The sequence below is a fragment of the Sapajus apella genome, unplaced genomic scaffold (assembly GCF_009761245.1).
Source record: "Sapajus apella isolate SASKATOON/1434 unplaced genomic scaffold, GSC_monkey_1.0 scaffold19, whole genome shotgun sequence".
NCBI lineage: Eukaryota > Metazoa > Chordata > Mammalia > Primates > Cebidae > Sapajus > Sapajus apella.
The window spans coordinates 10,893,337-10,919,561 of record NW_022436959.1 but is presented as its reverse complement, the minus strand read 5'-3'; the positions used below and the strand labels follow the sequence as shown (position 1 = coordinate 10,919,561).

The window sequence follows — 26,225 nt, the reverse complement described above, 5'->3', positions numbered from 1 at the left end:
ACCACATTATCTCATGTTAAATAATTAAACAATTGCTTCATATCATCAAATATTCAGTGTTCAAATTACCTTGATTATTTTGAAAAAAAATTATATAGCTGGTTGTTCTAATTATCTATTTAATTAGGACTCAGATAAGGACAACACATTGCATTTGGTTGATAACATTGTTTAAAGTCTTTAATTCTCTCTCTTCTCCCTTTTGCAATTTATTTGTTGAAGAAATTGCATCGTTTGCCTTATAGAGATTTTCACATTCTAGATTTTGCTGATTGCATCCTTGTGGATGCCAATTATTTCTTGTTGCAAAAGACGAGGTTTTTTTTTTAATTTTTATTTTAACTTCACTTTTCCTAATGTGTTATGAGATATGAAAAGGTAACTCTTGCTGATTTGGGATACTACTTTGTAAAGAAACTTGCAATGTCATGAACTGTTACAAGTCATGTAAAAGGCAGGTCTAACTAAATCTCATCCACAGTTGTTTATCCTGAAGTAATAAAAGCTTTTCAAAAAATCATCATTCAGTACCACCAGAGGATGGTATTTAAACATACTCCATGCTATAGAGTGGCAAGTAATATCACTTGTCTTACTTCTTTTAAGTTATTTGTTACAGCTGTTTTAGGAAATAAAGGAACGTTATTTGATATATTCCTTCTGCCTTTCTATTGTTATTTGTAAAGAATATAGCATGTGAAATAGGCTAGATTTTAGTTGTGAGATTGTTATATGGGGGTCCTGAATAGCACTCTGGTGATTAAGACATTGATAAATTCTATAATCATTAGTTGTATAGAAAAGTACCTAGCGCATTTTTGGTGCACAATATATTTTAAGTGAATGAATGAATGAATGAGTCTCCAGTTTAAATGCATGAACCTGTAAAACACTACTTTGAAGTAGGAAAAAAATGTCCCAAGAAGGAAGAACAAACTGAGACAAGTTTACATTTTTATGACAGAAAATTCTCATCAAAGCTATGAAAAATTAATATTCACTTAACACCTAGACATTCTGCTTTATTAGCTTTTGTCTTTTGTGATATCTCTGTAATCTAAGTAAATATTTTTACAGTTAACACCTACTCATTTTTACTGTGCTACAAAGATTCAAGATAGGCTATGATGGAAAATTTTAAAAACACACCTATCACAATGGCTAAAATAAAAAATAGTGTGGATCCCCATAGAAACTGTAATAGGTATGTATGCTATATCACTGTGGGGTTAATTTGTATTTTCCTGGTGTTTAATGATATTGAACATCTTTCCACATGCTTTTTTGCCATCTGTATGCCCTCTTTGGGTGAAATGTCTCTTCATGTCTTTTGCCTGTTTTCTAATTAAATTCTGTTTTTTAAATATTGACTTTTTAGAGTGAGTGAATGAGTTTATTTTGAGACAGGGTCTGTCTGTTGCTGAGTGCAGTGGCGTGATCTCGGCTCACTGCAACCTCCCACCCACCCACCAGGATCAAGCAATCCTCCCACCTCAGCTTCCTGAGTAGCTGGGACTACAAGTGCAAGCCACCCCACTCAGCTAATTTTTAAATAATTTTTAAATGTTTCATAGAGGTGGGGTTTCACCATGTTGCCCAGGCTGGTCTTGAACTCCTGAGCTCAAGGGATACTCCCACCTTGGCCTCCCAAAGTGCTGGGATTACAAGAGAAAGCCACCTCATCCGTCTAAGAGGTTATTAAAAAAAAAAATGTATTCTAAATCCAAGTCCTTTGTGAGATGTGTTATTTGCAAATATTTCTTCCAATTTGTAATGTGCTTTTTTTTTTTTTTTTTTTTTTTTTACCTTATTCATGGTGTCTTTTGCAGAGCAAAGATTTTTAGTTTGGTGAAGCTTAATTGATTATCCTTCTGTGGATTGCCCTTTTGAGGTCAAGTCTAAGCACTCTTCTCCTAGTACTAGGCTGAAAGATTTTCTCTGAATTTTTTTTTCTAAAAGTTTTCCCTGATGCTTTATGTTTGACATTTACATCTGTGGTTTGTTTAGTGTTGAGTTTTGTATAAGGTGCAGGCTTTAGGTTGAGGTTCATCTCTTGGCCTGTGGATGTCCAGTTTCTCCATAATCATTTGTTGAGAGGCTTTTTCTTCTCCACTGAGTTTTTTTTTTTTTTTGCACCTTTGTCAAGTGGGCATATTTGTGTCGGTCTGTCTCTGGGTTTTCTATTCTGCATTTCGTTGATCTACTCTGTCCTTCTCTGGGACTCCATTGTCTTGCTACTTCCCAAGCCTTAACATTGGGAAGAAGGCTTCCTCCCACTTTATTCTTTCTCAGAAATTTTTTGGCTATTCTAAGACCTTTCCTTTTCTATATAAATTTTAATATAAGCCCATCTGTGTCTTTAAAAAAAATCTTGCTGAGATTTTTTATAGGAATTGTGTTAAACTTACAGATCAATTCGGGGCGAATTTATCTCTTTACTATGTTGAGTCTTCCAATTTATGAACATAGTATGTCTCTGCTTTGATTTCTTTCAATAGCATCTTATGATTTTCAGCATAGAGAACCTCTGCCTTTTAAAAAAAATCTTACTTGTAACCAGTTGGTTAATTCTGAAACATTTAATATGCACTTACTATGTGCTAGCACCATGCTTGGTGCTAGAGATGCAAAAATGAAATACGAAGCTTTAAGAACATAGAAGGACAGAGTTTGAGAAGAGCATGTTGTTTGAACTGGTATTTTAGCTAATAAAAGCGGAAAAAACTTCCGCATCCAAAACAATGCAATTACAGTAAAATTGGAAATTGCCGAATATTTATCATTGCTATAAGAATCACTAGATAGAACATGTTTGAGAGTACAGTCTTTGGGACAAGGCAGATCTGAGTTTGAAGCCTAGCTCAGCCTGGTCATTTGACTTTGGGCCAGTTGCTTAAGCTTTAAAGCCTCATTTTTAAAATCTGTAAATTAGGATGAGAATATATTGAGCTCTGAGGGTTGTTGGAAAGATTGAAGGAAAACATTTGTGAAACAGTGCAATGCCTGCCACATGTCAAGTGCCCTTGTATAAATACAATACAGTTATTTTTATTATTAGTTTCATTTCATGTACGGGCCAAGAAAAAAAGGACAGGGTAGAAGTGGATAATGGTCAAGCCTGGGGTGTGGAAATGGGGAAAAAACAGGGTACATTGAAATCAAAGGGTGATTATTATAGGAGAGCACAGGAATTAGATCTTCAAAGAGTCTAGGAGTCTGTCTTTCTTTAGAAGTCTGTTTTCACATGGAGTACAGTAGGGACAGTTAGTCTAAATTTTTAATTCCACTCTTCCTGGCTTTTTCATACTACATATAGTCATTAGGCCCAAGAAGTCATTAAAGTGTTTAATAAGGTTATTAAATAGACTAACTGCAGCTGCTGAAGCAATTTTCCTAGGAAATCCATATGATTCTAGGTAAGGGGCTGTGGAGCTGTCTTCTGTGGCTGACAGCCTGTCAACATTCCTTTGAAGGATGGCGGGCAGTGTCGTGAGGGATGCGTCTAATTAAGAGATTAGAGGTGACCCTTGGCTTCCTGGGTGTGCTATTTGTAGCTGAGAGTATGGCGAAACTTCACTAATTCCTGCTAATTGCAGAGTGGGGGAGGGGGAGAACCATGTGAATTATAGAATATTTTAAAATAAATGTACTTTTATTACTTTCAAGTACATATTTTAACTCCAACTAGGCTAACAAATTGTTGCCTGGTACAAGTCTTAGGGGACTAAGTTATTGAAGCTATCAGAAGGTTTTTCAATTATTTCTATGTAAATAGGTGCTTCTGGAGTTCTTCAGGGTGCTGGAAAACAGTTTGTTCTCCCAGATCTTAAACATTGCTCTTGTATCCTTACGCTGTTAATTGGCACATCCTTAGAGGAAGGGGTTTGTTAAATTAAGATAAACTTTAGACCAACTGCTAAATAACTTATCATTAATTCATGGAGCCCGAGAATCCAAGTAGATGATGTTTTAATTTCAAGTGAAGTTTGATCTTCTTTCCCTGAAGGCAGTTTGTTTATTCCTGCAGGCATTTATTTATTCATTAAATGATACTAATTGAATGCATTGGATGTATCAGGCATTCAAGTCTTACAAGACAGCCTAAGCTGCCCTACAGGAGCTTAGCGCCTGTTAGAGGAGGCCTACAGGTAATTACAATACAGCCCGGTAGGTCCTGGTGAGCAGGGACTATGCCCAAGGCAACCCAGAGCCATTAGGGGCTCAGAGGAGGGTTAGATAAGTCAGACTGGGTGAATCTGAGAAGGTTCCCAGAAAAAGTGGTGACCAAATTGCATTTGAAAAATGAATTGGAGTTAGCAAAAAATAGTAGAGGAAAAGAGAAGATTAGAAAAAAATTAAAAAGGGCAGTAGGGTGGCCCAGCAATCCAGGCAAAGAGAACAGCTTGGTCAAAGGCACGGAAGTGTGAAGTGGCATGTTGCATATGGGGACCTACACTTAGCCTTTGAAAGCAGAGTGAAAATCATGAAAGGCTGTATTGTACTAGCTGAGGAGTTTGAACTTGTTCTTGAAGGTTATGGGGCAGCCTTTGAAGGATTTTCATCAGGAAAGCAACATCATCAGTTAATGTGTTTTGGAGCCATTCTTGTCTTCATGTGGGGAATGCATTGGACATGGGCCCAGAGATAAATTAGCAGTTCTTGCATTAATGTTGGGAAAGAGGTCCTTAAACCAAGGGAACAGCAGAGGGAATAGTTGTTGGGGGTTCCAAGGAAAATGACTCTGAAGGACTTGGTCTTTGTGGATTTGGGGAATGAGTCAAACACAGAAGTTTGGGGGAACTGGGTTTCTCGCTGGGGTTGGTGGGAGATGCTTTTCACTGAGAAGGGAAGCAGGATGATGTGGGAAGGGTATGGGCATAGCATGCTCAGGGGACTTCTAGGTGGATCAGGCTAGAGGCTGGATCCATGGGAGAGGTGCCTGAACTGGGATGGAGCTTTGGATGGGGACCATCAATTCATTCAAGGGGGCTGAATGTGTTTGGATGAGGTCACCCTAGAATTGCAATAGGGTGCAAAGAACAGTGGCCTGGGATGGCTCTCAGGGGCACAGAAATGTTTCAGGGAGCAGAAAAGGAAGAAAAGTTTGCCATCTACAAGAGAATAGTGATATTTAGCATGCCAAGTTAAAGATTTTCAGAATTGAAAAAATATGTGGAGTCTTAGTGCTGCATTGAATTTTGAGTGCATTTAAAATGCATTGCTGTGTTCTTAGAAGATATTTTTGTTTCCAGCATGGTTTTAGAATATGTATTCAACATCCCCTTCCCTTTTGGTCAAATCTTTTATCTTTTTAAATAAGAGATACTGCCAAAGCAATTCTTTTTTTCAATAACAGATTTGTGGCAAATTGACAAATGTGTTTTCTTTTCGTTTTATTTAATCTCTGTGAAGGCTCGCTATATCAGTAATGGGTTCATGTCTTCTACTGTTAATGTGGAACACTGAGCTGTTGGAAATAATCTCCCTTTTTGGTATATCCAAGAACTTCTGGCTCTTAAGTGGAAAAGTGAAGCTGCCACCACCTTCTGAGGGAATGTGGGTATCAGGTGACCTGATGACCGGGAGCTGTCCGTGTTGTCTCTGTGAAAAGGGTGCAGGATGACTTGGTCCTCTCTTGTCAACATCCTCCTTTAATCACAGTGAAGGCAGGGCTGGCTTCTCTGTTAGAGCCATTGCCCAGGACCATACTACTTTTAAGCAACCATGAAAATGTTTTCTTTCTTTCTTTCTTTCTTTTTTTTTTTTTTTTGAGGTGGAGTATCGTTCTGTTGCCTAGGCTGTAGTACAGTGGTGTGATCTTGGCTTACCACAATCTCTGCCTCCCAGGTTCCAGTGATTTTCCTGCCTCAGCCTCCTGAGTAGCTGGGATTACAGGCGCCTGCCATCACACCTGGCTAATTTTTGCATTTTTAGTAGAGACATGGTTTCACCACATTGGCCAGGCTGGTCTCAAACCCCTGACCTTACGTGATCCTCCTGGCTCAGCCTCCCAATGTGGTGGGATTACAGGTGTGAGCAACCACACCTGACCCCATGCAAATATTTTAATTCCTTTTATATTTTTCTTTCCACCTTATATTTAGTACCCTGATTTAATTGCTTTTAACATCAGAATAATAAAATGAACTTTCAGGATAAGAAAAGGTTTTACTATGTGATATTAATATATTCACCTTTGTATCAGTGTAGTGTTAAAGTATGGTTTTTAATATATTATTTTTTGGCTGGGTGTGGTGGCTGACACCTGTAATCCCAGCACTTTGGGAGGCCAAGGTAGGCAAATCACTTGAGGTCAGGAGTTCAAGACCAGCCTGGCCAACATGAAGTGCGACCCTGTTTCTACTAAAAAAAAAAAAATACAGAAATTAGCTCGGTGTGGTGGTGAGATGCACCTGTAGTCCCAGCTATTCAGGAGACTGAGGCAGGAGAATTGCTTGAACCCTGGAGGTGGAGGTTGCATTGAGCCGAGATCGTGTCACTGTACTCCAGCCTGGGTGATGGAGCGAGACCCTGTCTAAAAAAAAATACACATACACACACACACACACACACACACACGTGTGGACTTGTGCTTCTCTCCTATTTCTATTTGTCCTTCTGTCCATTGATTCATAGGCCTTGGCATTGGGCCACTGTGAAATTAAAATGAATTTTTCATTTTAAATGATTGATCGTTCATTCTGAGAACTGTGGGTATGTGAAAAGTACTATAGGAAAATGAATTTAAGAGACACACACACATACACAGTGACAAGAGATGGAGGTGAAAAGCATAGACCAAGAGCAGAGTACCTGGATTTTTGCTTCTGTTTCCAACCCTGGGCAGAATGTGCCATATCATATTGTGGTTAGGGGCTATTATGGATACTTTGGTTTAAAAAATTTTTTTAAATTTCCTTTTGTAATTTAGCATGTGTTTTAAAGAAATAATGGTTGTCTCTTAATGTGCATTTAAAAAAAAGGAAATAGAGAGGAAGAAATAATAATGGCCAGGGCACAGTGGCTCATGCCTATAATCCCAGCACTTTGGGAGGCTGAGGCAGGAGGGTTGCTTGAGCCTAGGAGTTCGGGATCAGCCTGGGCAACATAGCGAGACCTCGTCTCTATAAAAAGTTAAAAAATTAGCTGGGCATGGTGGCATCCACCTGTAGTCCAGCTGCTGGGAGTAGGATTAGTTTAGGTAAGAGGATCACTTTAGCCCTAAAGTTTGACACTGCAGTGAGCTGAAATTGCACCACTGCACTCCAGTGTGGGTGCTAGGGTGAGACCCTATCTCAAAAAACAGAAAAATGAAAAGAAATAATGGCTAAAGCATTTAGAGCATCACTATGTTGTTGTCTTGTTCTTCTTTTCTTTTTTTTTTTCTTGAGATGGAGTCTTGCTGTTGTCGGCCTGGGCTGGAGTGCAATGGCGCCATCTCTGCTCACTGCACCCTCCGCCTCCCGAGTTCCAGCAATTCTCCTGCCTCAATCTCCCAAGTAACTGAGATTACAGGCGCCTGTTACCATGCCCGGCTAATTTTTGTATTTTTAGTAGAAACAGCGTTTTACCTTGTTGGCCAGATTGGTCTGGAATTCCTGAGCTCAGGTGATCCACCCGCCTCAGCCTCCCAAAGTGCTGGGATTACAGGCGTGAGCCACTGTGCCCGGCCTATCTTGTTCTTAATCTGTCCCCTAAATGATTTAAAAAATACGTAATGAAAATATTTTAAAATAAGACTTTTTGGAACAGTAATTCATACTCCCTGTCTACTGAAGACAGGCAGTGGGACAGGAGTTCTAGTGCAAGGAAAAAGTGTGTGTTGCCCTAGAAGGTGAAACTTGATAGGTGGCAAAAGTTACTTTCAAAGAATGTGGTGTATTTTTTTGATTTTAAAAAATTGCCTGTAATGAAGAGTCTCATTTAATTATCTGTCTGACACAATAGAGGTACTTTGCCCAGAAAGCCCCCGATCTCTCTTTTACTTCTGATCTTGAACGTTCATAGCCTGCCTCTCAGATGTGCCCCAGGAAGCAGTAAGAAATGCCTGAATGCCAGTCTTGAAGTCCCAATATTATAAAAAAACTGTATTATTTAAAGTCAAACTCAGCAAATTTATGATCACTGAGTAAATACGTTACATTTAAAAACTTATCATGTGAAACATACTTTTTTGCTGTACATTTTCATATTTTTAAACTAAACCTGTTTAGTAAAGAGCACCTCTTGAAAAGTGTTGTTTTAAATTTTATCCCATGTTTCCTATTCTTATCTTTATAAAAGAACAAAATTATCTACTATATATGATTTTTAATATCTCTAACTTTTACATGTAACACAAAGATATTATGAAGATGAAATGATTTAATGTATGGGAAATGTATTTTAAAAATAGAAAAGTATGTAAAAGGAGGTGTTCATTTTTCTGTTAATATGTTATTACGGCTTATTCTCATGCGGCTAGGTTGCATGCACAAAGTCAACTTCAACCCTCATTGCTTACTTTTCCCATCGCCTCTGATATCCTTTCTTTTTCTTTCTTTTCTTTTGAGACAGGGTCTTGCTGTTTTGCCCAGGCTGGAGTGCAGTGGCACAATCAAGGCTCACTGCAGCCTTCACCTTCTGGGCTCAAGTGATCCACTCTCCTCAGCCTCCTGAGTAGCTGGGACTACAGGCGCACACCGCTGCACCTGGCTAATTTTTTTTTTTTTTTTTTTTTTTTTTTTTTTTGTAGAGATGGGGTTTTGCCATGTTGCCCAGGCTGGTCTCAAACTCCTGGGCTCAAGAGATCCTTCCAAAGTGCTGGGATTACAGGTGTGAGCCACCATGCTTGGCCTGGTGCCCTTTCTTATTTGCTTTCCTGTCCTAGGAAGCAGCTTATTCAGAAGGGCCCATAGTTTCAATTTGGAGAGATGACAAAAGTAAGAAATGATCACTTTTAAATTAAAAAAAATCTGAAGCAATATTTTGTGATTAAAAATTAAAAATCAGTTGTGCAGTATACTTTGTCTTCAGATAACCTGTAAAACTATCCAGAAGTGCGCCCACCTCAGTTTTGCATTATTTAAAAAATTCCATTATGTGGCAAAAGTGTTTTCTGGATTTGCTCGTGGTTCCTGATTCATTAACTTTACTTCTTGTTTTTGAAAGGATTACAAGTACCACATTGGTAAAAGCTCATTTCAGTTTTGTTTTAGTGCCGTCGTTTGTCTCAGTTCTTTCCAGTCCTACTTGCAGTTCTGAAACATATTTCTTTGTTTATGATGCCATTACAGGAGTTTGTAAGTGTCTGGGTTCGAGATCCTAGGATTCAGAAGGAGGACTTCTGGCATTCTTACATTGACTATGAGATATGTATTCATGTAAGTATGTAGTCAGTAGTTAGTAGAAAGAGTATAATTTTGAGGGTCTTTTATGGGATACATTTTATGGAATACTTAAAGGTGACACTTGTAAAAGTTTTTCTAATTCAGAGACCTGAATTTGAATGATTACAACTAATGTTTTATCTTACATGAAATAGTAAGATGGTTCCTAAAGTTGGAAAATTATTATTTGAATCCTTTATTGTTCCTTTGTTAATATTAATATTTTAATGTTTATTGCCTTCACATAAAGATGTGAATGCATCTAAAATGCATGGGTAAAGAGTACTTACATCTCGTTAATGGTATTTCTTATGATCTGCTATAGCATATTTCTGGATAACATAATGCCTGATAATGTTAAAGTTTGAGAGGATATAGAGTTCTTTGGAAAAGAGATGTGTGGTGTTTTACATATAGAATCAGAAGGTGGGAAATGGATATGTGCAATTATTGTGATTAATTTGTCTAGAATCTGAGTAATTAATGTAATGAGTAAGCAACTAGAAATGATGTGCCTTGCTTGGGTCCTACTGTGTCACAATCTCTTGAACAATTTTGTATGGTGTGTGGCCTTCTGGGATCATCTTAAACAAGGGTAAGCAAACTTTTTCTGTAAAGGTAGTAAATATCTGCAGTTTGTGGGTCATACAGTTCCTGTCAAAACTATTCATTTCTGCTGTTGCAGGTGGAAAGCAGCCACAGACAATGCATACATGATCATAATTGTGTTCTAATAAAACTTTATTTGCAAAGTCAGATATCAGACTAGATTTGGCCCTTGGGCTGTAGTTTATTGGCCCCTGATTTTGAGGATAATACTTTTTGCATCTAAATCAGATGCATATCAGATGCAAACTAAATTACTTCAATTCAGGAGTATCGAAATTGGCCCAGATTGTATCCATGACTGAATAGCACAAGTGAAGTAAAATTTAGCCATCATTTAATCCTTCTGTTGTAATTAGCTAACTTGGTGTGTTGGACACCCAAACACTAGCCATAAAACTTCTCTTTTTTTAAAATTCTGTTTTCTTCCCCTTTTGCTTTGAAGTTTCCCAACTTAGAAAATAAAGGAAAAACTCAGAACTGCTTTTTTGATTGTGTTGTAAAGCCGTTCCAGGATATGCCACGTATTTTGATTCTGTTTTGGTTTTACTCATAAGATCACACTAGAGTTGCATTCTGTGTGGAAAATTATGCCTATATGAGAATAAGCATTTGAAGTAAAATGAAATATTTTTAGTTGCCTTCTAACTTTCTCTAAAAAAAAAAAAATTGTGCGTCCTAATCACACACTTCATGATAGGCGTGAAATTTAATTACTCCCAGGAGGTAATGAAGGTATAGATTCTTCTGTGCTCTACAAATAGTCTGATGCAAATTCAGAAATCTCCATCCGGAGCTAGAAATAATGGGTTCCACAAATATTATTTGATGCTGTTCTGGTACTTCTCTGAAATGTTAATAAATTGACAATGGGTAAGCCTGGGCTTGGTGGACAGCAAAAACAAGCAAATAGATTTAGAGGAACTTAATCATTTAGTGAACTCAGTATCTTCTAATCTTCAAGAGACTTCCACCTGTCATACAATTAAAAGTGGATGGCAGAGCTAGAGAGTTCTGGTTGGCTTCTCTTAGATGTTACACCCATAGAGCTTTGGAGGTAGGAGATGATGTCATGTAACTCTGGAATCTTAACACTTACTTGGAATTTTAAACTAGTAGACCCTAGAGCTGGGTAGCCATCATAAATATTTCCCTGAACCTTCCCTGCAAATGAAGGACTTATGGATGAACCTTAGTCTGGTGTAGGTACCAGGTGGATTTTTAGTTATTGACAGCCATGGTGGTTGTAAGCAGAAAAATTAAAGGGAATTTGAATTGACCCAGTGTGTGTCTGAGATGTCAGGAGTCCCTGCAGTGGTCTGGTATTCTTTAGGGAGAGGGTACTGGGAAGATACCTGCTCAAGCCTCGTTAGGGCACCAGTTCAGGTATAACATGGTCTGCTAGCCTAGTCCCCAAGGAGCACATTAGAGTGAGGCCCCAGTGTGCTCTAAGTCCACCCACAGAAAGTTATCTGCCACAAAATCCTTCCAGTGGGTTTTGCTGCCATATTGTTAAAGATAGTGAGATTTAGACCAGTGGGCACCTTGGGGGTGAGCCTCTTAACCTGTCTACATTCTGAAGTTTTCTGAACTTTATGAAGCATGAGAATACCAGAAACCGTGTCATATATTTTATGAGAACAGTTTAAGAACGAATGTGGCTGGGCGCAGGGGCTCACGCCTGTAATCCTAGCACTTGGGGAGGCTGAGGTGGGCGAATCACCTGAGGTCAGTAGTTTGAGACCAGCCTAACAAGGAGAAACCTTGTCTCTACTAAACATACAAAATTAGCTGGACATGATGGCACATGCCTGTAATCTCAGCTACTTGGGAGGCTGAGGCAGGAGAATTGCTTGAACCCTGGAGGCGGAGGTTGCGGTGAACCGAGATTGCACCATTGCACTCCAGCCTTGGCAACAAGAGTAAAACTCCATCTCAAAAAAAAAAAAAAAAATCTAACGTACATAATTACTTAGATTTCCCAAGGAAAACAATAGCTGGGCAAAATAAGTGGTAGAATAGTAATTTTTGACATAGTAGTGATCTTGGGGGTAAAAAATTGTTTCTCATTTAGTAAAGATTAGAAAATCAGATTTTGAAATAAATGCAGAGAATAGAGATATTTGTATTTTCAAAAACGAGGAGAAACAAATATTTGCTAGTTTCTTGTTTTACTTGAAGGAGAATATTTACTCTTGTCTTATATTTACCCAAAGTAGAGGCATTGTGGCTGAGCTTAGCATGGCGACACTTTAAGTGGCTTTTTCCAAGTCTGCCTTAGGGTAGCTAGAAGGACACCAACACTAAGTAACTAATAATCATATTAATAGATAACATTGGCCAAGTGCTTATTATCAAGCCTCACCACCACCCTGTGAATTAGATATGTGCTAGTTCATCCCATTTTAGCACTCAGGAAACTGAAGTCTGAGTGACTTCCCTATAGCAGAGCCAGGACTGGAATTTTGGCCTGCCTGTCCTCTGTGCCAGATGCTTATCTCCACGCATCACAGCCGCTCTCTGGCCTGGACATGCTTCCTCTCACATCCAGTAAAGAAGGGAAGGCTGTTCTCTAGTTTAAAAGTGATTTCAGGATACCTGGTGATTTGTGTGATCTGCAGGTTGGCCATGTCAAGGAGGTGAAGGTTTCTGCGATGTCTCATAAAGGACTGCGAGGAGGTGTCTCTAAGCCCCAAAGACTCCTCCGGCTTACATGGATGGCTGTAAAATGCAGCGGATGAACCTGAGCTCCTCCCTGTCATTTATATGTTAGGATTTATTTTTTATGATTTGTTCTTGAAAGCAGTGTTCATAGGTGAGTAGGCGGCTCCTTTAGGACCCAGGTCATACCTCGCCCTCGGGCAATACTGCTCATTCCCATCATCCCGGCTGTCATGTTCCTGGGTTATATGCAAGATTTCAGAGTACTGGCATAAATATAAGTTTGGTGATTTAAATCCTATTTAGAATGAATACTGGGATCATATTGTGAATTATAGATATGAGGAACACATTTTTTCTCAGGTATGACTCATGTCTTTCTACTTTCTCTGTACAGACTAATAGCATGTGTTTTACAATGAAAACGTCCTGTGTACGAAGAAGATATAGAGAATTCGTGTGGCTGAGGCAGAGACTCCAAAGTAATGCATTGCTGGTGTAAGTGATTTAGAGTATTTTGAGGAGACTTTGTTATTATATTTAATGTTTAAAATTGATGTTCATTAAGATATATAAGATACGAAGGATTTCTATAGGCCTTTGCCTTGATTATAATATATGTAGCTTTAGTTTTTTAGCTACTGCATCTGAATTTAAAATTTATCACTTAAATTTCACCAACGTTGATGAGAATAGGCCATGAAAGGCCTCAGAAATGTTTAAAGATGGGTTCTTCCTTAAGCTAACTGATTTCCTCATACCCTTATTATATAAGTATATAATGTATAATCATAATTATAGAATAACTGTGTGATAATAATAATCATACATAATTTGCCTTCACTTTGAGGGATTTCTGTAATAGAAGCACCTTGAATTAATCATTAAAATTTTTTTTTTTCTTTCTCCTAAGACAACTGCCGGAACTTCCATCTAAAAACTTATTTTTCAACATGAACAATCGCCAACATGTGGATCAGCGTCGCCAGGGTCTGGAAGATTTCCTCAGAAAGTGAGTGTCTAGAAACTTCTGTGGCCAGACAAGGAGTGTGAGCAAGTGCTTTGCAAGAGCTGCATGATGGTGTGGGGAAGAATGTTCCTGTTTCTGAAATGCAAATAATATGCACTAGAATGAAACCCAGTGGTCCATTTCCTATATTAGAGCACCATCTTGTGGTTCACATCATCTGGTACATATTTGGGACCAAGTCTTCTAGAAAGGAAACAATGAATGAATTGAAGTAGATAACAAATACTTGGTCCCTTAAGCTGTCAAGCAGATTCAAATTACATGGGAGTTTACCTGACAAAAACAAAAATTTGTCAGGAAACAAATATGCCTAATTATCAGAAGGTGCTTTTTTTTTTCTTTTTTTTTTTTTTGATATGGAGTTTTGATCTTGTTGCCCAGGCTGGAGTGCAGTGGCATGATCTCGGCTCACCACAACCTCCACCTCCTAGGTTCAAGTGATTCTCCTGCCTCAGCTTCCCTAGTAGCTGGGATTACAGGCATACGCCACCATGCCTGGGTAATTTTTTTTGTATTTTAGTAGAGACAGGATTTCTCCATTTTGGTCAGGCTGGACTTGAACCCCCGACCTCAGGTGATACACCTGCCTTGGCCTCCCAAAGTGCTGGGATTACAAGCGTGAGCCACTGGCCCAAAACGCGCTTCTTAAAAACTGTCTTTGTTTACAATGCTTAGAATTTATAGACCAAAATCAGCTCTATGAAGGGCTGCTAATGTCCTCTGGGTTCCTCTAATGTTTTAACTCTAACCTTTGGAGGGAATGTTTATCAAGGAGTATTTGGTGGCATGTGAACAATCTCGGTGAGTTATTAATCTGGATTACTTTGTGGTGGTGGGTACTGCAGTTAAAGCTGCTGGAGTTCACAGTACCAGTGATTTTCCTCCCCTCCACTCTTTGAAATGCTAGAATATCCAGAACGCTAGAGCCCATGTAGCACGTTGATTTGCACTGAGGCCAGGCTACCTGGCTCTGCCACTTAAAAGCTGGGAGCTTGGGCAGATACTATACCACCTCTGACTGTGTCTTCCCATTTATAAAATGGGGTAATCATAGTAGCTACCTCATAGGGCTGTTGAGAGATTAAATGAGTTATTGACTGTAAAGCACTCATGACAGTGTCTAGCATAGAATGTGTGCTATCTTTGTGTTGGCTGTTGTTATCTTAATGCACTTAGACATGAGACAGCTTTTACTTTTCTAATTTCCAATTTTGTAGATGAGGAAACAGGCTGAGTCATGTGACTACTAGTTAGTGACAGGGCCCAATCTCCCAGACTCTCATCCTTTTTCTAGTAGTTTCAGGATCAGTCATCTCCTTTGGGGTTCACTAAATAGGACCTTAGACCTAGCCTGAAATAATATACTGCCTCCTCCCCGTTTGGCTCTCTCATAAAGGGTTTGGGTATTAAGTATGCACATGAATATTTATCAGATTGACATAGTGCCTTTCCTTTGAAGGTGTCCTAGAGACATACAGAAAAATTCAAGATTATAAATTGAGGGAGAGTGGGCAAAGGAAGAGAAGCCAGAGGAATACAAATGGCAAGAGACCAGAAGAACTGATGAGCAGAGCCAAGTCCTCCAAAAACATTTCATTGTATTTTTGGGGGGTATCACAGGCATGGCAGGACAGAGACTTGGCCAAGTTTTTCCTGCCCTTTCCCCTCAAGGAGAGCTCTGATTTTAATTGTCTCTATGAGGCTCAGGTGGCTGATGGCCTCTCCCTTGAGATGTGGTCCCTGCAACCTGATTCTAGAGTTGCCTGTCACTCTAGTATAGATGTTGTCCTGGGGGAGCTGTGGCAGCTTGTCTTCTGTAGAGAAGTCTTACTTCAGGTCCAAAGACAGCATGTGCCTCTGAATTATATTGCTAGTTAAGCTCAGGGCTTGTATTTTTGACCAGGAATTACTTCATTGTTTTGAACACAACCTTTCTATCCACAGTTGATCTACCAAAATTAATGACCCAGTGAATGTCATTCAGCATAGTGGGGTTATGCTTGTGCCAGGTTATTTTTGCACAGTGCATGGCTTGACTGTTTGCTGGCTGTATTTGATGCAGATGTCATGGTAGAAAGTATCCTGGTTCAGGTACTCAAGGTGCGGGTTCTAGGTCTTCTATAATCATGGTTTCTGTTTTTTTTTTTTCCAGCTGCATGCTGTTGTAATAGTCACTTCATTCCTTTTAAGCCTTTGTTTGCTATAGAATGGGGTAATATTATCCACACATAGCCAGCCTCACTGGGTGTTTGTGTCCTACAGATGAAAAGGACTTGAAAAAAACTCCAAAAACCATGCAGCGATCCTTCATTCAGCAGATGTTTATTAAGTGTATGCTTTGGGCCAGGATGTGTGCCACGGACATAGGACTGCACAGAATGAACAAGTCCTTGTCCTCTTGATGCTTCCATTCTAGTGGGGAGCACTGTGTACCTCTCAAGGGCTAGACTCATTAACACAGAATCTGGATTGTCATTTGACTGGATTGTCAAATCGTGGAATCAGCAGGGGGTTCTCTTGTGATATCATTTATTCCACTGGGGTATGTGAACATTTGTCTCCAAGCTAAGATTTCATTTTAAAAATGAAAGCTGGAGCTTCTATACAGCCTAAGCCTGAAGGAAGTGAGGAGTCAGACACCACAGGGCTAGCTTCAGGCCTCACCTGGGCTCTGTGCCCAGCCTCCCTTTTGTGTCCTACAGATCTGTGCTTTCCCAAGTTGTGTAAGGTAGCACCCTCCATGTCTTTGCCCTGGTGCCCCCTCCCCTCACCCAACCCAGGTTCACTTGGGGAAATTGGATGTGATGTGTATGTTGTGTGTCGTGGCCCCAGCTTGACATCCTCTAAGGCCCCATTGGTTACCTCTTAAGTAGGGCCAGCCATCAATAGCCTGCATCTTGTTTGTAGAGGAATTTTAGGAACCACAGCATTAAAACGTGGAAACCTGCTTGTATTGTAGGGTTTTAGCATGTATTTTTAAAGCCTGGTTTTCATGTAAGTTTTGAAGTTATGAACTGGAAGCACTAAATATGTTCAAATCTTTTGAGACCACAATGTCTTTGTATATGTGTATATACACCTATTTTTCTTTAAGGTCATTTGTGAAATGTTACATATTTAATAAAAAAGCATTGATCTTTGTAGAGGAATTAGAAAATTGTTTCTTTGACTAGGTGCCAAATAAGAATAATTTCTACCATTTATCGAACACTTACTACATGTTTGGCATTTTACATGTTTTAATCTCAGTACATAGAAAAATCTTAGGAGTTGGGTATTATCTCAGTTTTATAGATAAAGAAATTATAGGAAAGGTGGAGGTACTATAAGAATCCCAGGACCTGGCAAATTTAAAATGAGCAGTAATCTTAAATGCAGGCTACATTTGGTATGATTATAAGATATATATTCAAATATATTCATTTTGCTTCAGTCTTGACTATAATCTCCTTTTTGTATTCTTGCTCCAGAGTAATTATAAATTTAAAGTCACTTCTAATAGTTATGAAAAGAAGGTTACAGACTAAAAAATATAAACTCTAAGTCTTCAATTGTGAAAAATGAAATTCTTACTAATTTTTAGGTTGAATGGGATTTTCAATTTAGGTTTGAACAGATTTATTCATGACTGGGAGCCAGCTTCCTTTCTACTGAATTCATCCCATTAATACAATTACATTTACCCTACAGTTTAAACTTTTATGTCACAGTTTTGTATTTCTTCAAATATTAAGGAATTTTTTTTTTTTTTTACAAAAGGCTACTGTTGAAACGTGAAACTAGTTTTACACACACACAATTTTTATGTCTTTGTGTTCAATAGAGGGCACCATAGCACAGATCATGAATGTCTTCAATGAAGATTTGTAGGTTTTATTTTTTCTTATATTAAGAGCTAAACAAGCTGAGTCAATTTTTTTTTCTACATCAGACTGCTAACCTTCCATGTACTATACAGATGTATATATATATCGCTGTGTTGAGTTCAGTAGATCCAGGACATCCTTAGTTAGGGTGAAATGATTTTGTATAGCTATATATTGTTCTCAGCTAAACCAGCATACAATACATCTAATAAAATCTCATTGAAGAAAACTGATTTTCAACTGGTTCCAATTCAAGGAAAAAACAGATTTTGCTTTGTTTAGTCTGAAATTGTTATAGGGAAAGGAATAACTTCTGATCTGCACCATAAATATCTTTTTAGAAGTTCTTTTAAAATTCTATAGGCTATTTTTTATTCCTTTTATAAAGGTCTGAAAATCATGTACTTTTTAAATGGAGGTTCCTACAAATGACGTTTTGTTGACTGTTTTACAGAGTACTCTTTATATTAAGTTTGAAATTGATTTTCTGCTATTACATTTGTTTGTGGACAATATGGCACAAACATGACTAAGAAAAAATAGGATTTAATAGTATGATGGTGGCAGTCATAGCCCTCTCTGATAGTAAGCCAAATAGTACTCAAAATAAATTAATTATGCTCACCTAACCAGATGGGAAAACACTCTCAAATGTTTTCATTTTAAATTTCAGAATGAACTATCTGACTATAAAATTAAAAGCATATAAAGACATTCAAAATTATTTTTGCGGCCGGGCGCGGTGGCTCACGCCTGTAATCCCAGCACTTTGGGAGGCCGAGGCGGGTGGATCACGAGGTCAAGAGATCGAGACCATCCTGGTCAACATGGTGAAACCCCGTCTCTACTAAAAATACAAAACATTAGCTGGGCATGGTGGCACGTGCCTGTAATCCCAGCTACTCAGGAGGCTGAGGCAGGAGAATTGCCTGAACCCAGGAGGCGGAGGTTGCGGTGAGCCGAGATCGCGCCATTGCACTCCAGCCTGGGTAACGAGAGCGAAACTCCGTCCCCCCCAAAAAAAACGAAAAACAAAAAACAAACAAAAAAAATTATTTTTGCTTATTTATCTCATACTCTTGGAGTATGGTGGCATGAATTTAGACAGAGAAACAGAGGGGATTCCAAAAACCAAAACTGTGCCTAGGCCACTCACTGGTTTGAACTGTAGGCCTAGGGGGCTTCAGATGTTCCTTCCCCAGCCACATCTGTCTCCCTCTTTCTAATTGTGAGCTGGGTGGGCCTGGCCCTTTCTCTTTTCATCTGTGTGTCCTCCAGATGGCAGTATTGAGCAGAAAAGAAAACTTGGAAATAATGAGTCTAATGTACAGTAAAATTGGAAATTGAATTATAGCTCAAGAAAAAGGACAGTAGCCTTGAGGTCCTGATCAACCTGGACTATGATCACTTTTGTTTGCTGTACCCATGTGTTAAGTTACTAGCAAGTTAATAACAGTACGTGAGCGGTTCAAGGCTCAGTAGAATTGCTTCAGACATGAAATAAAGCTAAAATGAATTTGTGTCCAATATCATTGGCATTAGTGCTCATTACTTTTGTGGTGTAATGCCTCAAACCATCTAAAATCAATTTTAAAGATTACCCATTATTTTATAAAGAAAATAAAACACATTTCCAACAGAAACAAAGCAGCGAGTACAATCCTAGGAAAAGTTCCTTGTACTTAGGGCAGGCAGGAAACTGCTGACAGCGGCCACAGGAAACACTCCTCAGACTTCACGGACTTCACGATCCATGTTCATATTAATGGCTGTTGCTCTATAACTCTTCTCTTAATCTGAAGCATTTAAAATAAGAATGGTAAACATTTGTAAATGTAGAAAATAAATCTCAAAGAGTAGTAAAAGGGATTTACTACTTAGCTACTTGTACTTGGTAAATGCATCATTATCATGTGACATGGTCATCTTCTGGGAGGACCCAGGGCCGAGGACACAGAAGGAAAAGGAAGGATTTAGCTGCTTTGCTTGAGGTTTTGCCTTTTAAAAAGCACAAAAGTTTTCCTTTTCCTTTTAATAGACCAGTAAAGAATATTTTCTCAAACTGTAAACCTGCTGAAGAAAAGGGACAGCTAGGTTTTGGTTTTACTACTGTGCATTTTTGGGCATTTTTGCCTTCTTTAAGAAATAATTGTTTTATTTTGTAGAAAAGGACTTGGTATTCTAATGACCTTAAGATTTTCACTAAATCAATATTAATGGCCAAAAGAGATTTACTTTCCTTATTACTTATTTTAAAAAGCAGAATATAAAGTAAGGTTCATTTGGTCTGAAATACATGATCTATTTTTCATAGATCATTATATTGGAAAAATCTTTTGTTGGTCAAAATTATACTTGGGTTTCAGTGTTTTAGTTTTGTCCCCTATATCTGGTCTTAGTGTCTCCTCTTATGTAATTATTGAACTGTTAGTAGAGACTAAATTATCATATGTCAACATCTTTGCTAAAAAGATAAACCAGTTTTTATTTAAATATAAAGGTGTACTTTGATTTGATTTCATATTCTAAGATGTGAATTCAGAGAAAACAAATTCACCGATGATAAGAATTTGAGCATCTATAGATTTTAAATTAAAAACTACAGAATAGTTTTAAATTTTCCATGTAGTTCTGATGCCCTAGTTGAAATCTGTTCTTTGTAAACTTTGATCTTGAATGTGGGAAGAACAGCATGTACTCATTACTAAATTATCATATTTTAATTATGTATATGGTAAAATTGGCTGGGATCAATTTTATTTGGTTGCTCATTTTGACAACACAGTGATTCAGTGCCGCCAAAGATTTTGGATAAATTTCTAGTCAACCTTAAGTATTAAAAAAAGCCATCTCTCTCATGAGCTGTTATAAACATGCACTTAAATATATAACTATATTTGTAAAGTTTTAAAATATAAACTATGCTAAGAAATGTATCAACCTCTTCATATAATTTTTAATAGTAGTTGAAAGTTTTGATGTTTCATGACAGCCTATCCCATAAAGATCACTGAATTGACATGCTGTTGGCAGTAAATTTTTTTTTAAAGTAGAATAAATTTCTATGACTATATAAGCAAAATATTTCCATAATTAATCCACATGGTAATAACAGATGGTTAAATTGAAGAAATGTCCTTGAAGTTATTCTTTTAACAGATGTTCTTAACTATTAGCTGCATTTTTTCACCCACCTAAATTTCCAAATAATTGAATAAAAGTTAACATATGCTTTCCTCCCCTTAATGGGCAGAGCCCATAATTGATGCAAAGTTTACCACAGTAGAGAAATTAACTTCAGTGGTACATTTCTAATGATTTTTCTTTCTTCTGCCCTATCATTGACCATCCTGTTCACCAATTATTCTTCCTTTTTTTTATATCTAGAGTCCTACAGAATGCACTTTTGCTTTCAGATAGCAGCCTTCACCTCTTCTTACAGAGCCATCTGAATTCAGAAGACATTGAGGCGTGTGTTTCGGGGCAGACTAAGTACTCTGTGGAAGAAGCAATTCACAAGTTTGCCTTGATGAACAGACGGTTCCCTGAAGAAGATGAAGAAGGAAAAAAAGAAAATGATATAGATTATGATTCAGAAAGGTATTTCCTTGCGTTTTGATTTAATGTATATGTATTTATATAACACATAGTGCACATATGCATGTGTGTAGATATATGTACACACTTCCCTTTTTTGTTGATGTAATTCTAAGATAATGAAAAAATTAATTGACTGAGATTTTATTGAGCTGTGACAGCTCATCATAGTAGTCTTCACACACACCTCCACACTGAATTAATGAATGCAGTAGAAATTCAATTATTTGCATTCTGATTATGTGACTTTCATTTAGTCAGACTTGAATTATTCGCGTTTAAATTATCTAGCTAAAAAAATACCCAACTGCACTCCAAATGGCTAATTAAAAGTCCAAATTTCCTGTCTCTCTTTGTGACTGGAGATAATTAAAGTTCTCCTCTGTTACTCAGGCTTTGAGTGTGTTGTGAAAACCAATTTCCTCTTTTTATTATTTTCCCCCTTTCTTCTTTTCCAGTTCATCCTCTGGGCTTGGACACAGTAGTGATGACAGCAGTTCACATGGATGTAAAGTAAATACAGCTCCGCAGGAATCCTGAAAAATAATTCTAATGTTACTATCTTAGGAACAGCAAATTATGTCCAGTCATAGAGAAGATAGCTTCGTAACAGTATATTCTTACCTAAAGCTCAGTGTCATGATGTTAGGTATTTAAATTCTTAAAGATGTTGGGTTGTTTATTAATGATATTTTTATGTTGTCTTATTTTAGGTAAGCTTCTGTGTAAAGCTAAAAATCCTGTGAATGTAATACTATCCTTTATAGGCAGACATTATTGGTAAACAAGATCTTGCTCTCAAATGAAATGACTTACATGTTTTAAAAAACCTAGTTGTCTTTATTGAATTTAAAAAGATAGGTAAATAAGTAGCATTTAAAATCAAGATACAGCATTTCTTCTTGTATCATGGGGCAGTGTTACCGTAAACACAGTGTATATGTTATTAACCACTATGAAGAGTAACAGCATAGATGAGACTGCCTCTCTCAAGACATGTGGCTGATATTTTGTAGATACCTCCCACGCACTGGCAAAACACTATGCTTTTGGGTGTTTGACTGAATTATTTTAAGAGTATTTAACCTTTCCAGTATTCTGTTTCACGCTTAGATGGAAATGTATCTTATGAGTAGAGACATATTAAAATAATGTTTACATCTTAGAAAAAAACATAGATAGTGCTAATAATATTACTTATAATTGCAATATACAGATTCAGAAAGACATTTTCATTGTCCAAAATCAGCTTCACCAAATGGTTTCTGGAGATAAATCGTTTGTTTTCATTATCACATAATTAGAACTATAGGTTAATGATTTATTTTCTGACTAAATGTGCAATTTCTTATCACTAGATAACTTTCAGTATCAGTGGTGGTTACTTACTACTTAAATCAGAGGAAGGATCTTATAAAAATTAATAAATTTAATTTTACCAATAAATATTCCCATAATTTAGAAAAGGATGTCAACTTGCTAATTTCAGAAATATTCATTAAAAAGGCCCTTTCTTTTAAAGCATCCACTTGAAGACTAGTATAATTTTATAAAATGTCTTTTTTTTTTTTTTTTAGTGTCCCAAAGGTATCTTAGATAAACTGTTTTGAACTTCAGATTTCAGATAAGGCAGAATTTTTGTGAGATAATTACTCAAGTTTCTTCCATGTTGAATGGCACAAAATATTTCTGTGAAACTAACAAAAAGGTATTTTCAGATAACTAGGATAACTTGTTGCTTTAATTAAATGTTACCCAGCCTAACTGGAGAGTGGCCAGAGCTGCAACAAAAAGCAACTTTTCATTTTCACTAGGAATTTAAAAGTTATTGTATTATTAAAAAGTCTTTACAATGCTTGTTTCAAAGAACCAACAGAAAAAAAAAAGCTAACAAAACTAAAAACTAACATTTAAAAAATTAAATTCAGAATAAGAATGATTTCTTTTTTCTTTGTCCTTTTTTCTTTGGTCTAAAACATTATTAAATTTTGGTAAATATTTTGATTTAATGTGTCTTAGATCCTCATGATTTTAATACAGGAAAAGAAAATATTTAGCAATTTCTTACCATGCTAACATGTAAAGTTTGTGCCATCCAGGCATTTAAGAGTGATCCTCATCCTTTAATTAATATGTATTTGAGTTGACATTTGTTTTACAGCTGTTTTGAAAAACACATACTGTGCCACCAATTGTCATATTATTTTTAGATAATGTATCATAGCCATCAAAATTAATATTAAGTAATGCCTAATATTTGGTATGTAAATGTAATGAGTTCATCATTTTTACATTAAACGTGAAAAAAAATCAACTTTGCTGGATCACTTATTTTGTACAAGAGAATATATTCTGCCTTAGACCAAAACTCAGTGTTTTTGAATTTTTTGATGATGAAATTTGGTAAAACGTGGTCTGATATTTGCTATAGTTGTACATATTTGAGGCATTTAGCCTTGGTTCAGTTGTTTTGGTGTCTACACACTGGCTTCTGAAAACTGATTTTTTGCAGCTGAAAGATTTAGATGAACTTCAGTTCCCAGTGGTTTTCTTGCTTCGTCTCTTATTTTTCTCTGGCATATTTTTATAAAGCTTTCTTTAGGAAAAACAAAATAATTGCTTTTGGTAATTAACCTGAATAGAATAGATGTTTAACACTATTTTTAATGTGACTCAAATGTAAAGAATTGTATTCCTGGATTCTTTCTTATTACAATACAGCAAAATGGCATTTTCCCTGGCTAATTCTGAAAGGGTAAACTATTCACCTATACAGCCAATTTATGTGTTTTGTTGTAGAACCAGATTTATATATAACCCAAAGGTGTCAACAGTGAAAGTCAACAACCTGTTACTTAGGCTTCTTATAAAGTCTCACTTGAAAGAAAGTTACTTAATTCTAGTTAAAATTTCAAGTTTTGAAAATTACTAGGGAAAAACAAGTATTTATTTTTAAGCAGATATTATCCCTTAAGATATTAAGTATCTTACTAGTTTTTCAAATCTAGTTTACATTTTATTGAATAATTAAAGACAAACAGCTGATATGCAGTATAAAGTAAAAGAACAAATTTTCTTTTATGACAATTAAGAAGTTAAACAAATTCATTTAGCCTGGCCACAATCACTGTTATATCCAACAGTAAACTGGATGTTGTTTTGAATTTGGTTTGTATTTTTTGGGTGCCTTAAAGATTCCTTGTTATTGAGCTACTGTGGTACAAATAAGGCTTTCAGTATTTGAGCTGTAAAAGAGGACCCTTGTTCATTAGAGGCCTCTTAACATTTAAAAAACAAAAATAACAAAGCTTATTCTGTTTCTAAATAGCTTTCCCCTTAATATTTAAATTATTAGGTGGTATCCTGTGAGTACAACGCAACATCTTTTCAGTGAAGGAAACAATTTATTTCAATACAATTCTGTGTTTTTGTTTGGAATACAGACCTTTTCTTAGTTGATTATGTATAAATACATTTTCAAATACAAAATACTGTCTGAAATTAGTTACTGCAATTTGACATTCAAAGCATAGAATTTTCTTTGCAAATAAACGTCATAAGAAATTAATAATTTTAATAGAGTGGAGTTCAAAAATTTCAGAAGGATGTAAATAAGCAACAATTTCTTTAACATTTGCTATATATACAAAGGACTTTGGTTCTATTCTTTGCCATATGCATCTTACAAACCAGTCACCATTGTCCCTTTTAGCAGACACAATTGCGCTTCAGTCTTACTGGAAACTTTTCTAGATCATGAGCAGTGCATTGGACACTTAATTTTTTAGCTGCGCAAACTGATAGTTAATGACCCCTTCTCTTTCTCCAAAATTCCAAAGACTTCTTTTCAAAAGACATAGAGGAAAAGAGAGAGAGAGAAAAAAAAAAAAAAACAAAAAAAACCCCATTAAGCTACAGTTTCCTCCTGAATTTAAACTCTGGTCTAAAGACACTATGCAAATGGCTTATGCTAAAGAGGAAAATACCCTTTCTCCCCCGACGAGAAGTGTAGATTCATCCAAAAGCCCACACCGCTTGTCTTTGCTGCTAGAGGCACAGCACGGGCATAACTTGTGGTTGTGTTTTTGCTAGTTTCTTACCTCTGGGCCTTCTTTATAGCTTTGCCCCCACCCCACTGGCGGTGGCGCTCCGGCAGCTGCACCCTCGGCCGCCTGTTGGCTGCAGCGCCTCCGCGGCCCGCGCGCATCCCCCGCGCCGCGTCCCGCACACGCGCGCTCCCGCCGCCTCCCGCCCGGGCCGCTCTGCTGGCGGCGGCGACTGGGCGGCAGGTAGCGAGCCAGCCGGCCTTGGTCCGGTAACCCATGGCAACCGCTCTGGTAACCCATGGCAACTGCGCGGCGGAAAGGAAAAAAAAAGCCCTGGTGGAGGGGGCGGCGGGCGGTGAGTGAGAACAACGACCGCAAAGAGACAGCGATTTACCGCGCGGCCTGCGGCTCCCGGCAGCACCTGCTGCAGACCGGCCTGCGAGGCCCCATCCCGCGACTCTGGCTGCTGGGGAAAAGAGCAATAAGCAGCGCTCGTGCAGAGGGTCTCCGGGTGGTGCGCTTGGTGTGGGAGGCTGCTGTGAACGCCGATGACCCTGCGGACCTCCGCGTGTCCCGGCTTCCAGGGCCCCGCGGGGCCAGAGAGCGCGCGTGGATTGGGCCCTGCCGCCCAGGGGCTGGGCGAGGGGCGGCCGCGCGGGGGCCGGGGCCGGGGCTGGACTCCAGGCTTTGTTCTGTAGACGCTCGCGACCGGCCCGAGGAGGGGCGACAACGTGCTGCCCTGGCCCGGTGGTGCCCAGCACCCGAGGGTCCCCGCGAGCGGATGCGGTGGGGCCGGGCAAACTCTCCACGCCCTAAATTTTGTCATCTGCACACTCACCGCACACATTAGTTAACCCCTTTCCCTTGTAGGCCCCCAAGAGGCTAAAACCTGTCCAGCGGGCGCGCGGCCGCGTTAACCTGCCCTTTCCCGTCTGGAGAGGGAGGGGACAGTCGCGCCTGGTGGCGGGACTGGGCTGCTGGGGAAGAAGTGCGTGGCTCGAGGTCTAGAAACGAGCCTGGGTCAGAGTGCTGTGTGTGTGTGTGTGTGTGT

The 26,225-nt window shown here is 38.2% G+C and overlaps 1 protein-coding gene across 7 annotated transcripts in view; it reads left to right on the top strand.

The window, feature by feature from the left end:
• Positions 1-23,442, top strand: part of SNX10 (sorting nexin 10) — an 83,696-nt gene extending 60,254 nt beyond the window's left edge. For 6 of the 7 annotated variants that reach the window (XM_032286943.1, XM_032286944.1, XM_032286946.1 and 3 more), the window contains exons 3-7: positions 9,276-9,362; positions 13,033-13,133; positions 13,549-13,647; positions 20,919-21,131; positions 21,587-23,442. In XM_032286943.1, the coding sequence (XP_032142834.1) occupies positions 9,276-9,362; positions 13,033-13,133; positions 13,549-13,647; positions 20,919-21,131; positions 21,587-21,668 (582 nt within the window). In that variant the 3' untranslated portion in view covers positions 21,669-23,442. Of the gene's footprint in view, positions 1-4,031; positions 4,149-9,275; positions 9,363-13,032; positions 13,134-13,548; positions 13,648-20,918; positions 21,132-21,586 lie in introns of those variants that run through there. The other variant, XM_032286947.1, reaches the window with a different exon arrangement.
• The last annotated feature ends 2,783 nt before the right edge of the window (positions 23,443-26,225 follow it).